The sequence below is a fragment of the Lathyrus oleraceus genome, chromosome 7 (genome assembly GCF_024323335.1).
Source record: "Lathyrus oleraceus cultivar Zhongwan6 chromosome 7, CAAS_Psat_ZW6_1.0, whole genome shotgun sequence".
Taxonomy (NCBI): Eukaryota; Viridiplantae; Streptophyta; class Magnoliopsida; order Fabales; family Fabaceae; genus Lathyrus; species Lathyrus oleraceus.
The window spans coordinates 495,629,884-495,645,047 of NC_066585.1; the positions used below are offsets into that span (position 1 = coordinate 495,629,884).

Below are 15,164 nucleotides of genomic sequence, written 5' to 3' on the forward strand. Positions count from 1 at the left end.
CTCAAATAGTGTTATTCAAATGCTCGAATGGAAACTGTTATTGTAGGTAAACTCAATCAACAATAAAGAGCTATCATAAGAACCTCTTCGTTCTAGCACACAAGCCCTCAACAAGTCTTCTAAGGATTGAATAGTCCTCTTTGTTTGACCATCTGTCTGCGAGTGATAAGTAGAACTCAAATGTAGTTTCGTACCCAAAGCTTTCTGCAAACTCTCCCAAAACCTCAACATAAACCTCAGGTATTTGTCAGATACAACACTTAATGGAATTCCATACAAATCGACAATCTTCTCAATATACAGCTCTGCTAGCTTCTCCAAAGGATATTTAAGTTGAATCAAAATGAATGTATCGATTTAGTCAACCTATCAACAACAACCCAAATGGTATCACAATTCTTCACTGTCTTCGGCAACCCAGACACAAAGTTCATTGAAATGTTATCCAACTTCCACTTAGGGATAGACAACGGTTGCATCAGACCCAACGACTTATGATGCTCAATCTTTGGATTCTGGCAAGTTAAATAAGCATACACAAACTGGACAATTTCCTTCTTCATTCCAGGCCACCAAAACAACTTCTTCAAGTCTTGATACATTTTAGTAGCACCATGATGAATACCCAATCCACTTGTGTGACCTTTCTCAAGAACACTCTTCTTAAGTACAGGCACATGTGGTACACAAACTCTATCTTTGAATCTTATCACACCATTCTCATCAATTTTGAACTCACCATATTTACCCTGATTAATCGACATTAACCGATCAACTAATCCTAAGTCGATCTTCTTACCTTCTATGATCTCTTCAAGAATACCATTGATCAACTTCAACATGCCCAATCTTATGTTGTTATGAGTCATTTCACATACTAAACTCAAATCTTGGAATTGCTCAATCAATTCCAACTCTCGAACCATAGGCATCGACATATGCAATAATTTCCTACTCAAAGCATCAGCTACGACATTAGCTTTACCAGGATGGTAATTCAAACCAAAATCATATTTCTTCAAAAGTTTGAGTCATCTCCTCTACCTCATATTCAACTCTTTCTGGTCGAACAAATACTTCAAACTCTTATAATAACTAAACACTTTAAATTTGGATCCAAACATGTAATGTCTCTGAATCTTAAGTACAAACACAACGGCAACTAATTGCAAATCATGTGTAGGATAATCCCTCTCGTGAATCTTCAACTGTATAGAAGCATAAGCCATGACCTGCCTGTTTTGCATCATCATACCACCTAAACCCACCATCGAAGCATCATAATACACAACAAAAGACTCACTCAAATTAGGCAAAATAAATATTGGAGAAGACACCAACTTCTTCTTGAGTTCTATAAAAATATCTTCGCACAAAGCATCCCACACATACGTTTTACCCTTTCAAGTCAACTGAGTCAAAGGCATCGCCAACTTTAAAAAGTCTTTAATAAACCTTATGTAGTTACCAGCCAAACCTAGAAAACTTCTAATCTCAGTAACAGACTTCGGAGTCTCCCATTGTAATGCAGCGTCAACCTTCAACGGATCAACAACAATACCTCCACTAGAAATTACATGACCTGATAAACTCACTTCTTTCATCCAGAACCCACACTTAGACAACTTGGCGTACGTCTTATTCTCTTTCAAGGTTTGCAACATTATTCTCAGATGTTATACATGATCTTCATTTAACTTTGGATATATCAGAATATCGTCGATGAACACAACCATAAACCGATCTAAGTATGGATGTAATATTTTATTCATGTACTCTATGAACACTTCAGGCGTATTAGGTACACCAAATGACATAATTGAATACTTATAATGACCATACCTCATTCTGAAAGCATTATTCAGAATATCTTATGATTTTACTCGGATCTGATGATATCCTGACCTTAAATCAATCTTGTTGAACACACAAGCACCTACTAACTGGTCCATCAAATCATCAATTCTCAGAAGTGGGTCCTTGGATAAGGTCATTATTATAATTGGTGAATTATTGTGAATGATATTACGATTGCTTGAATTATACTATCCTTTAATGTTTATGCACAACTAACTCTATTGAATGTATTCTCACCCTCTGGTTATTTTGTTTGTCGTGTTACGTACTCTCGTTGTACAAATACTCAGGTAGGGGAGCACTAACTGTAGTTGAGCTAAAGGATGGCATTGAGGCCTCTTCGTTTGTTTACAGTTTTTCAAGTTGTTTAGTTTTGACATCGCTCTGATATGTAACACTAGGGACGAGTTATTTTGTTACATGTTATATTTCTTGAGATGTTTGAGTTGTTTTAATTAGTTATTTCTATTGAGACAAGTAAATGTTTTCTTGAAAGATATGATCTTTTATTCCGCTGCATATTTCATGTTATAATTTACGAGAAAGATTTTTGTTCTGAATGTGTAACACCAAGGTTGTCTAAAATTAAATGTGTTATTTTTATAAATTAATGGTGTCGGGTTTTAGAGGGTTACATAGTTGGTATAAGAGAAGGTCAGTCCATTTGGCCTAAGTTATGTGAATTTGTTTATTCCTCTAACATACAACGAATGTGTTTCGATGCTTATTTTTCTTTCATAACCATTTTTTAACATGAGCAAAATTGAAACAAGGGGGGACGAGCTTTTACTTATCTAAGATGTTTCAGGTGTGGAGTGTTGGTTCAGCGTGCCGTTGTTTGCAAGGGTGTAGGTTTTGGATGAGGTTGTGTTGTTTCCCAAACCCGAAGAGAGTACATATTCGAGATTCATGTCCGCCGATCAAGTAGAGATGCCCTTGAGGGAAGAAGATCAAATGCTTGTGATGTTTGCTTCCTTGAGAGCGGAAGGTGAAATAATATTTGTTGATCTACCTATGGTGTGTGAGCTTTTAGACGTGTTCCCAAATGACATTAGTGATTTGTAACTAGAGAGAGAAGTTGAGTTCATCATAGATTCAGTACCTGGTACTAGACCTATGTCAATGACACCGTAAAAGATGTTAGCGTCAGAGTTAGGTGAGTTAAAGAAATAGTAAGAAGAGATATTGGAGAAGAAGTTTGTTAGACCTAGTGTATCAACGTGAGGAGTGTCAGCGTTGTTGGTTAAGAAGAAGGAATGTAGCGTGAGATTATGTGTTGATTATCGACAATTGAATAAGGTTACTATCAAGAACAAGTACCCTCTTCCCATAATTGACGACCTTATGAGTCAATTGGTTGGAATTGTGTGTTTAGCAAGATTGATTTAAGATCAGGTTATAATCATAACATAATAAAGTTATAATATATTATGAAGACTGCATTTAGAACTCAATACAATCATTATAATTTCTCAGTGATGTTGTTCAGTGTGTCTAATGCCCCAGGTGTGTTCATGGAGTATATAAATATGATCGTCCATTCTCACTTGGATCAATTTGTTATGGTGTTTGATCGGAAAAATAACAAGTGTACTATTTTGCCTATTATAGTAATAAAGGGGAAATTTCTCGAATGTCGATCTCAAGGACTACAAGTTAATATTGAGTTCAACTCATCGTTCAATTAAAAAAAATTATAATTGGGGTTTTTTAATTCAAAATTATAAAAATAAAGGCAAAAGAAAATAATGATGAAAAATAAGGGTTTGCAAGGTAAGAGGAACAATGCCATGGAAGATGTATGATTTATCCCTGTAACAACTCTGAGTCACTATTGCATCAATAAATATCAATTACTACCAGTTCTCAAGGGTATTTTATCCCAAGTTCTTGGTGAGAAAACCTTTAATCATTCTACCCTAATTTCTATGTCCATAGGCAATTAGGGTGAAGTTAAGCTTTATTATATCAAGAATGCTCTGATTCATACAGGGTATCCCTAGTCCTAGGTGATATCTACTATAGAGTAACCTTATGAAAACCTTACCAATGGCGGTCCAGCCTAATTGATAACCATAGAACAATCTCGATTGGTCAGAAAGAGAAAGCATTAAACACATCAAAAGGTTACCGTAAGAATAATATTATAAATGCAAATGTAAACTCAAAGTCATTACAATTTTAAATCAGGGACATCCCCTAGCATTGGGGGGTTTAGTTATTCATATTGTTCAAAACGGATGCAAGATAAAAATTACACATTACAAGTAATTGGATGACTTGGATCTTCAATCGCTTCCGCTCATGAAAACCTTCTACTCTCCGAATTCCTTGATCTTTGTAATACTTGATTGCTTGAAAAATCTGGTGGTTTCCTCGTTCCAAGATAATCTTTGCTCTTGTAGAAACTCTCATAATATAGTGAAAATCCCTTGGCAGAAGGTGGAAATCTCCAAAACGTCCCTGTAGCTCAAGCCCGATGAAAAAGCCCGAAAATTAGAAAATTAGCATTTTGGACTGACACGGGCGGCCGTGTCAGGCCACTGCTTTGTTATTTCCTTGATGACACGCCCAGGTGACCTGACACGGCCGTGTCAGGCTGACATAGGCGACCGTGTCAGACTACTATTTTGGGCATTTCTTGTACTTTCTTGGCCTTTCTCCTGACACGACCCGTGTCAGGTGACACGGAAGGACGTGTCAGGCCTCATGAACTGGGAAATCTTTTTTTTTTTAAGTCAGAACTTTCCACTTTCTTGCATTGAGTTCATTGGATCTTCTCTATGGACCTGGAGGGCATAAACACGACAACCGAAGCGTAAAATCACGAAAATACAAAATAAAACTGACAATTAATAAAATTGCTTAAATAACTTACGGGAATGAAAAATAACTTTAAAGGTACCATAATGCGTACACAGTGTCTCAAAATCCTTGGTTTCTTGTCGGATAAGCAACAAAAACATAGTGAAAATGGTGACCAATCACAACCCCAAACTTAGCTAATTGTTTATCCTCAAGTAATGTCCTATACGACAAAGTGTCACTTCCCAAAAAATTTATTATTACCATGATACTGCTGAGATCTTTCGCGAACACCTTCACTCTCCCTTTTTATAGTTCCTGCTTTTCCTAATGAGTTTTCTGCCACACTTCCTCATCAAGGTACCGCTTCACCTGTCAGTTTACATCACAATATCACCAAGTCTCTTGGGGTTAAAGTGTTTTCACTCCGAATTCAGAATATGCAATATCAACTCATAAGTTTGAATAGTTTCTCCTTTCATATCAACTACACACAACACACACTTTTTGAGGTCTTTTGGGTTATAACGGGGCTTGGGTTATAGTGTGGTAAATACAAACAAAAAGGAAAACAAGTCGTTTTGGATTCAGAGCCAATGTTCGTATTCTTTTCACTATGTTTTATTCTTTTATTTTTCAATTGCTCAGTTTTTCTCTGATATTCTCTCTCTCTTTTTTTAACTAAGTGTTCTTCTTTCGGTGAGTGCTTCTTTCGAACCATCGACTATATTTCGTTTTCTCAAAAAAATTATGGTCATTTTTCTTCTTCCTTTTTTTTTCGTACTCACCTTGGTTTTTGATACTTATGGGGTTTACCCCAAACTTAGAATTTAACACAGCTTAATGATATCACATTGACTCTGAACAGGGTAAGGAAGTGTTTTGGGTCGCGGGTTGCATTTATGTGGTTAGACAAACAAATGGTACATGCTCAAATGGGGCTAACAAAGGATAACATTAACGGGATGGCTAGAAAGGCTTAGGGATATAATCAAACAACGTGCCTCAGTGTGTGTATACATGAAGTAAAACTCTCAGAGAACCTACGCAAAGTCAGAGTGATAAAGACATACCTGAATATCGCTCATGATGACAAATGTGTTTGGCTTTTTATGCACTTACGATGTTAGGTAAAGCTTGACAGCATCCACAGTACTTCGAGTATGGTGCGACTTCTTACTCAACTCAGAATGCACAGGGAACCTATGTTAGTTGAGCTTTAGAAATTGCATCCGATCTTTTCTTCAGCAGTATCGACTTTCTGGGAATATCCTTCGTAACAAGCAATAGTAAGTGGAGTGATCATTTCATCCACTACCGCTATTGATCATTACCCCATCCAACTATAATACCAAGAACCTGAAATACATGCAACACATGATACCCGACAGTAAAAATTGGGAACTAATCAAATAAAACATAAAACAAAACAAAAATAAAGGCAAAAAGCATAGGAAAACCTCCCCCACACTTGAACTAAACATTAACCTCAATGTTTTAGAACATGATAGAAGGAGGGTGACTCACAGTGCCCCACTGAGGGGGTTGGGGCGGAAGTGCAACATGCCCACACGAAATTCAAATTTCCCAAACAAATTTTAAATCTGCAGGCCTGACACGGGCCGTGTCAGGCTGCTGTTCTACTCATTTTTTCAACTTTTTCCATGTGAGTACCTTCTCCCTTTTATGCAAGGCGTTGTGTAAACCTAAAATAACAAACAAACACAAACAATAATTAGAAATAGTAATGCGTGTGTTGCCTCCCACGAAGCGCTTTGTTTAACGTTGCATGGCTCGACGGTTCATTCCCCTTGTTATGGGGGGTACTTCAGCCTCCAAACCTTGTTGCATCTCTTGTCCAAAACTAGGAAGTTGTCTCTTTCATCAGTATGGATTCCTTTGTGCCACAAGTCCTTTTTAACCTCCATCTCTTTACCTTGTTTTCGTTTTCTTTTCATTCTCTTGGTTTTTGGAATGGAGATGGTAGTCTGTCCATTCAGGGTGACTAATGGCAATGGTGAGAGTCGAGAAGGCCTTCCTGTATCTTTCTCTGATGTTGGTATGTTACATTGCCTTCTCGTCTCTGTCTTGATTAAGCCTACTTGATAGTGAGATTTTGTATCTTCCTCTAGCTCCTGGTCTTCAATATCCTTCAATGTTATCTCTTTGTCGTGAGCTTTCAAGGTTAACGTGCCCTGGTCCATGTCGAGATTGCATCGACTTGTCTGCATGAAAGGTCGACCTAGAATGATGGGTGTCTCATCATCTTCAGGTATGTCTAGGATTACAAAATCAACCTGTCATACCCCAAAATTTGTCTGTTAATTTTTATGATAAATTGATTCATGCATGGCATTCATTTCACATTTGCATTCATTCATTAGCATACATTCTCATATAAATTATATATTTTAATTTATTTATTATGTGATACAGATATAAAAAATAATAATGATTTTGGTTATCTGTATGATATAAATAAATTTTATATATATAAATAAAATAGTTTTAATTTAATGATAAATAAAAATAGATTTGAATTTTAATTGTATAATTAAAATTTTAAATTAATTTTATTTGTTAAAGCTTATTAAATTATAATAACTATTTTTTATAATTTAGTGACTCATGTTCCATTTATTCATTATTTATAAATAGTATTTATTTAGTAATTCACGTTTTTTACTTAATAAAATTTATTTATAAGAGTAGCATTTTTTTAAAAGCCCATAAATTATAAAATGATTTTGGTTGATATACGTAAGAATAATTTTGATTTTTTTTAAATGATGAAAGTAAAAATAGAAATAGGTTTAAATTTTAATTCAATTATGTAACTAAAATTTAAATTAATTTTTATTTGTTAAAAGTCATTTAAATTATTTATTATTTATAATAGTATTGGTATTTAATAAATATTTATTTATAATAATAGATAGCAAGGTTAAATCCTAATCCACACCATTATAGCTAACTCTCCTAAATTATAGGAAGGGATCCAAATATTTAGCAAGGTTAAACCCTAATCCACACCATTATAAATACTTCATATGGTTGCAGCAAAAGGAAAAGGGGAAAAAGAGGAGAGATACAGCAGAAGAAGATACACAAGGCCAGGAAGAAGCAAGAAGATTCACGGGCAGGGAAAAGAGAAGCAACCATAAAGCACTCATAGCCTGAATAAGAACAACACACATACAGTGAGCAAGCTAGAAGAATCAAATCCCCGGTAAGTGTTCATTATGGAATTTGCATCCAGCATGATTATCTTGCAATACTCCTTAATTCATGCATGAATAATATTGGTTTAATATATATATAGAGATGATGTATTCATGGTTTGGTGGAGGTTGATATTGCTTTATTCAAGTATGCATCTGTTCTTGATATGTCATAGCATGTTGGAGAAATTCTGTTTGCATGATTAAAGAATTATATCTGCCATTTAATTATTATTATATGAGTGTTGTTTCTAGCATGATTATGTTTATTTCACATGCTGTTATTACATAATAATGATGATGATATAATGGTGATAATATAAATCCTTGGTTCTCTTTAACATGTATGTGTAAGGTTTGTTTTATCATTATCACTTGCAGTAAAGAGAACTAATACATGAGTAAAATAATATAAGCTTCTTGATTTGTGCATGGCTATTTTTATTATTGCATGATGATTACATATGATCTTATTTTATGTGTGTGGTTTGATATAAGATGAAGTTACAGGTTTGTTGTATTCACATGAAAGAAACAGCATGAGAAAAAATAAAGTAGCTTGCCGTAAGAGAGAAAGTTGTAACATGCATGGGAGTGTTGTGTCAAAATGGAAAAATCCATGTAGAATTAATATATATTTTAATGAAGGCGAATAAATAACGAATGGACCAACATGGCTCGTTGGTAGCTCCCCCCTCACTACAACGTAGAGGTCTTGGGTTTGAGCCCCCGGGATCTATTTTTTAGCTTTGTTTTTACTATGTTTACTCCCTTTCCACTATAATTAATTCACCACTATTTTTCTATTATTAAAATAAAACCCATTAATTAATTTTCTAATTAATATATTATATTAGTTATTTAAACTAGGATATAATTTAATCTAGTTTATTAATTAAAGTTTCATATATCACTTAATTAATTAAAATGGGCTATTTTGAATAATAAAAATCTAATTATATTTTTTTTCTCTTTTCTTTTAAAATTTCTATCAATTTAGTCTAAGTTTTTCCATAAATTCATAACAAAAAAAAGTTTCTATTATTATAGACTAAAAATATTCTTAATTCATTCTTAAGTTTAGTTTATTTATTTCATTTTATTATTTGGTATGCCCTTTTACTTTTGTACTCGTTAATTAAGATTTAGATATTTTATATCCCCTTTTAAATTATGTACCCCCATCCCGAAGCCATGTAATAGCGTAGTCTTATTTTCCGCACTTTAATTTTTCCATACTGTGAATATAACTGTCTAGATGTATGCTAATAGGATTGCATGGAAAGATAAATAATCGAACTTAGATAAATTAATTCAAGATAATATATCATTTCCACACTTGCACCTCTAGGGTAACCCTATCTTTGTTGCCTTACGATATTACGGCCATGTCCCGCGAATGTGGGGATACCCTTAGCAAAGACCCTTTTGATTAAATCATCATCATCCCTAAACAGATAAGTCATAGTCCCTTCGATCAAAAGGTCAATGTCCCTACAAGATAAATCATAGTCCCTCGAACGTTGCCTTCGAATATATGACCTTGTCCCTCGAACGTTGCCTTTGAATATATGACTTTGTCCCTCGATGACCCTTCGTTGTAGCCTACGATTAAATGATGATCGTCCCTTCGAATGCTAAGGTATCCTTACAAATGTTGCCTTCAATGGCCAATCGACGACCCCACGATGTCCCTTTACATCCAAAGGATAAGACTACTTACTTCTCAATAGTAAGGACAGTTTTACCCTCCTAAGGATAGGAAATACCCATGAAGACCTTAGTTAGGTATAACTCTTAAATGCTTGCTCACAGCTTAAAATACTTTTCACACCTCACACTTTTCAAAACATCTTTTAGAAAATCACCACTTGGTATACATTCGCACCAGAATCATCGCCGAGTTATATTTTTCTAAACATCTTTCAAAATCAAACGAGATAAACACTTTGTATACATTCGTACAAGAATCATTACAAAGTTAAACTCTCATTTCAAAATATTTTCTAAACACACCACATTTCTCAAACACTTTCTCAAACAAGGAAAACATAAGTGAGTTAAGCAAGTAAGAGCCCATGGATAACCATGGATACAAAGGGTGCTAACACCTTCCCTTTATATAATGTACCTCCCGAACTCAAAATCTAATCAAGGTCTTTCCTGTTCTTTTCCGCCTTTCCTTATTGGATAAAAGAAAAGTCGGTGGCGACTCTTGCTATCCGTAACATTGCTTTCCAAAGCAAAAACACAGTCAGTTCACCGTATCACAGAACTGGCGACTCTGCTGGGGAATCTTAAAAAGAGAGGTTACCTTAAAGATAAAATCATTTATGTTTTCGAATTGTTTCTTTGTCTGATTTACTTTTAAGGGATTGTTTGGGTATTTTATGCTTGAGTGAAAGATCATACACCCGGATCTAGTGTACCTTAGGTAAGTAGCAAGAGATCATCGCGACTGTCCGACGTATACTGGAATGGTTAAAATGATGGCTACGGTTAATGTGACACTTTGGATGTCCTGATGTTCCTCATGTTTACTTGAGGAAAAATTTGGCGTCAGCGTGGTGTCATCAAAGCATTAACCAGACCTTTAGAACCCTAATTGACTCATCCTAGCCATTAGAAAGTAGTGAGATAACTGACTTCGGTTCCGACTGGGGTTGGTTGATACTCGATACTACACTCTTTGAGATTGGACTTTAGGGAAATTTTGGTCAACCGCTTGGTGTTGCACTGAAGTGGACTTAAGGAAAGGTCTGTGATTTGAGATCCTTCTAGAACCCGGTTACTATTCTAGGATAGGTTGAACCAACCAAACTTCAGTGGGGAGGGTACTTACCTATGGAACTCATGCAAGCCTTAAAACCTAGGAATGATTGTGGTGTGACTTGTTTGTGCTTGTTACTTACTTGACATCATAACATCATAACATCATGACACCATGGCATTGTACTAACCATTTCTAGGACTTAGGGATTTAACTTTGCTCTGTTTTGTAGGGCTATGGCTTCCAGGAAGACCATCCGGATCAATTTTGTAGCGACCTCTCCTCAACTCAAGAATTTAGTGTCAGAACTTCCCGATCATGCTCAGTTCATCAAGAAACATGGTTATCTCCTCAATTTAGTTACCACCGGTTTCAAGGAAGATATGATGAGAGTTCTATTTCAGTTCTTCGATCCTAAACATCATTGCTTCACCTTCCCAGATTATCAGTTGGTACCCACATTAGAAGAATTTTCCAGGTTGCTTGGGATACCTATCCTTGATCAAACACCTTTCAGTGGTTTAGAAAATATTCCGAGGTCTGAAGAGGTTGCCGCAGCTTTACACATGACAAAGTCCGACATTGAAAATAATTGGGTAACAAGAAGTGAAGTTAAGGGTTTACTTGCCAAATTTCTGATAAATAAGGCCCGAGAATTCCTAAAAGCTATGAGTGTCCATGCTTTCGAAGATTTTCTAGCATTACTAATATATGGTTTAGTGCTATTTCCTAATCCGGATCAATTCATAGACATGAATGCTGTTAAGATATTTCTCACTCATAACCCTGTGCCCACCTTGCTTGACATTTTGCATTCCCTTCACACTCGTACTATGAAAAGGCAAGGGACTCTCATGTGCTGCGTACCTTTATTATCTAGGTGGTTTATTTCGCACCTTCCTCAATCAGTCTTGAAGAATGAGCAAAATTTGAAATGGTCTCAAAGGATAATGTCGCTCTCCCATTCAGACATCCATTGGTGTCCCCAACCCAAAGAAAATGTTATCATCATTGACCGTTATGGAGAATTCTCTAACGTACCACTCCTGGGGATAAGAGGAGGTATTACTTATAATCCTGCTTTAGCCCTACGTCAGTTTGGTTATGCTCGAAGAGATGGTCCACATGAAATAATTATCCAAGGCACTGTGTTTGACTATGACAACGATTCTCAAGGTCTCCGTCAAAGGTTTGTACGAGCTTGGGGCATGGTGAAAAGAAGTACTTTAGGACAGAAAAACTCTATTCCTATGGAACCTTATCTCAGATGGGTACGCGCCAGAGCTCATGAGCTTATCATGTCATATCTTGCAATCGGACCTCTGATTGTTGAACCAAAAGTTGAAGGAGGTACCCCTCAGATTATTCCTTATCCAGATATGCCTACCAATGTTGAAGAATTGAAGAAATCTTGGATCCAGTTGAGAGAGGAAATGGATACTTTTGAAGCTCAATTCTATGCTGAAAGGAAGAAAGTATTATAGCTCACCAGCCAGCTTAATGAGGAACGAAGTCTCAATGCATATCTCCGCCCAAAAAGAAGTCGTCCCTGGGAGACTTGAGCTTTCATTTTTTCTTGTAATGAACATTGATTAAAGAAATTATTAATAAAAGTTCCCCTTTTTGGTGGTTTACGCAAAGTTAAATTCCAAAAGTCCTTGAAAACATTTCATACATTGCATAGCATAACATAACATTGCATAACAGGTACTCTAAAGGATCAATGTTCTCACGATCTTCCTCTCAAACAGAAAAAATGGCCCTCGAACAAACTGTCAAGGATCTCCAGGCTCAAAATGCTCAATTCCAGGAGATGATCTTGAACTTATCCAAGGGGCAGGAGGAACTGAAGACTCTATTGCTTGAGAAGAAGAAGGACAAGAAATCTGTGAGTTACATTAACCCGGGAAGAAGGCTTAAAGGACAGGCTCCAGGAGTCAAGATTGGAATTCCGAAGGATAAAGAAGATGAGACAGAAAATGATTCGGAAGATGAGAATGTTGATCCCTTCAACCCTGAGGACGACTATGAAAATTATGAAAATGAACAATACTCTCCGAAAGATGATAAGTATAAGTTGCTGGAAAAACGTATGCTAGCTATGGAGGGTCAGAAGGCGCCCGGTCTAGATTTCGAAAGCTTAGGTCTGGTCTCTGATGTGGTCATTCCTCGCAAATTCAAGGTCCCCGCTTTCACTAAGTATGATGGTGCGTCTTGTCCTCAGATGCATCTGAGAGCTTATGTGAGAAAGATCCAGCCATATACCACTGATAGGAAGCTATGGATCCATTTCTTCCAAGAGAGTCTGTCTGGCACACAGTTAGAGTGGTATTATCAGCTCGAGAGCTCTAACATCCGCACCTGGACTGATTTAGCGACAACTTTCTACAAGCACTACCAGTATAATTCTGAATTAGCGCTTACTCGGCTACAGCTGCAGAATATGACTATGGGCTCTAAAGAAAGCTTCAAAGAATATGCTTAAAAATGGAGAGACTTGGCTGGCAGAGTCAAACCCCGTATGACTGATCGAGAATTAGTGGACATGTTCATGGGTACACTGACTGGCCCATTCTACAGCCATTTATTAGGAAGTTCCTCATCGGGTTTCACTGAACTTATATTGACGGGTGAACGTGCTGAAAGCGGCATTCGAAGTGGAAAGATACAGGCGGCTACCTCTGCAAGCACCAAAAAGTCCTATCAGGGGAAGAATGAATCAAATGTTGTGTACGGTCAAAGGGGTCATAACAAGAAAAATCGTGACCATACTGTTGGAGCAGGTACGATTGCAGCACCGCCATCTCAAAACTTCCAACACAAACAAGACAGACCAAGAAGGCAGTTTACCAAGATCAATATGACTTTAGCACAAGCATTGCAGGGTATGCTAAAAGCAAATTTAACTACCCTCAGAGATCCTCCTGCAAATCCCAACACTACTTCTCCTCGTTATAATCCCAATGCCAGGTGTGCATATCACTCTGATAGCCCCGGGCATGATACAAACGATTGTTGGTTGTTGAAGAATAAGATTCAGGATATGATCGACGTTGGAGAAATTGAATTTGATCCTCCGGAGACTCCTAATGTCATCACTGCTCCTATGCCCAATCATGACAAGACTGTTAATGATGTGGATGACAATTCTCACATTACTAATGTAGCTGACTTAGCATCTCCTCTCCTGATCATCAAGAAGAATTTATTGCAAGCTGGTTTATTTCCAGGTTGTGCTGAAAATTGCGATCTCTGTATACTCCGACCCAATGATTGCTTGAAGTTGAGGAATGGTATTCAACGGCTGATGGATGATCGTACAATTCTCTTTGAAAAGATTCCTAAGGTGGAAAACCCTATTGAAGAAATATCTGTGATTGCTAGGTCCAAAGTTCCAGTGAAGATTACCGCTACTAGAGTGCCTGTGAAGATTACTGTTGAGCCCAAGGTAGCTCCCCTAATTATTACTGCACCTGGCCCAGTACCGTATTCCTCAAGCAAAGCCATTCCGTGGAATTATGGAGGTGATGTTTACATCCATAACATAAAGCAAGATGATAATTCTGCTAATCCTAATGATGTTGACATTGTTGGGACTAGTAAAATTACTCGAAGTGGAAGAATGTTCTCTCCAGAAATCTCACCTCCCGCCCCTGAAATTCGAGGAAAGGGACCATTAATCAATCCTTCTCAGTCAAAGACACCAGTCGAAGTTACTACCGAAGATGTTGCCAAGCAGGAAATGGAAGAAATGCTGAAAATCATCCGTAAGAGTGATTTTGATGTGGTAGAACAGCTGGGGCATACTCCGTCTAAAATTTCGATGTTATCCTTGTTGTTATCTTCTGAATCTCATGCCAGTGCGTTGATAAAATTCTTGAAGACCGCTCATATACCTCAGGAGACATTTGTCGATCAGTTAGAAAATTATGTTGCTAACTTGGTTGTTGATAATGGCATAGGCTTTTCTGATGCTGACCTGACACCAGCAGGAAAGAATCACAATAAAGCTCTGCATATCTCCATTGAGTGTAAGGGGATCACCTTGTCTCATGTGTTGATCGACAATGGCTCTTCTTTGAATGTGCTACCGAAAGCTGTGCTCGATAAGCTTGACTGTAAAAGCATTGAACTGAAACCTAGTGACGTTGTGGTCCGTGCTTACGATGGTGCGAAGAGTGTTGTCCATGGTGAAGTGGTTCTCCCTATCAAGATAAGACCTCAAGTCTTCAACACTACTTGTTACGTAATGAACATTCGTCCTGCCTATTCCTGCTTGCTGGGACGCCCTTGGATCCATGGGGCAAGTGTTGTAGCTCGTCTTTCCATCAAAAGCTGAGGTATCCAATAGAGGGCAAGATTGTCACTATGTGTGGAGAAGAAGAGTATATTGTCAGTAGTGTGTATACCTTCAGATACGTCGAGATGGATGGTGAATTCTTTGAGACTCCTTCTCAGTCATTTGAAGTAGTTCCTCCGACCAGTCCTGTCCTTAAGCCAACTTCCTGTGT

The 15,164-nt window shown here is 37.1% G+C and overlaps 1 protein-coding gene across 1 annotated transcript; it reads right to left on the reverse strand.

The window, feature by feature from the left end:
• Window positions 1–338: 338 nt before the first annotated feature.
• Window positions 339–1,664, reverse strand: LOC127104538 (uncharacterized). The gene is made up of 3 exons (XM_051041723.1): window positions 1,469–1,664; window positions 1,045–1,258; window positions 339–951 (listed from the first exon to the last, which is right to left on the reverse strand). The coding sequence occupies exons 1-3, from the start codon at window positions 1,662–1,664 to the stop codon at window positions 339–341; spliced, it is 1,023 nt and encodes a 340-aa protein (XP_050897680.1).
• Between the last annotated feature and the right edge of the window lie 13,500 nt (window positions 1,665–15,164).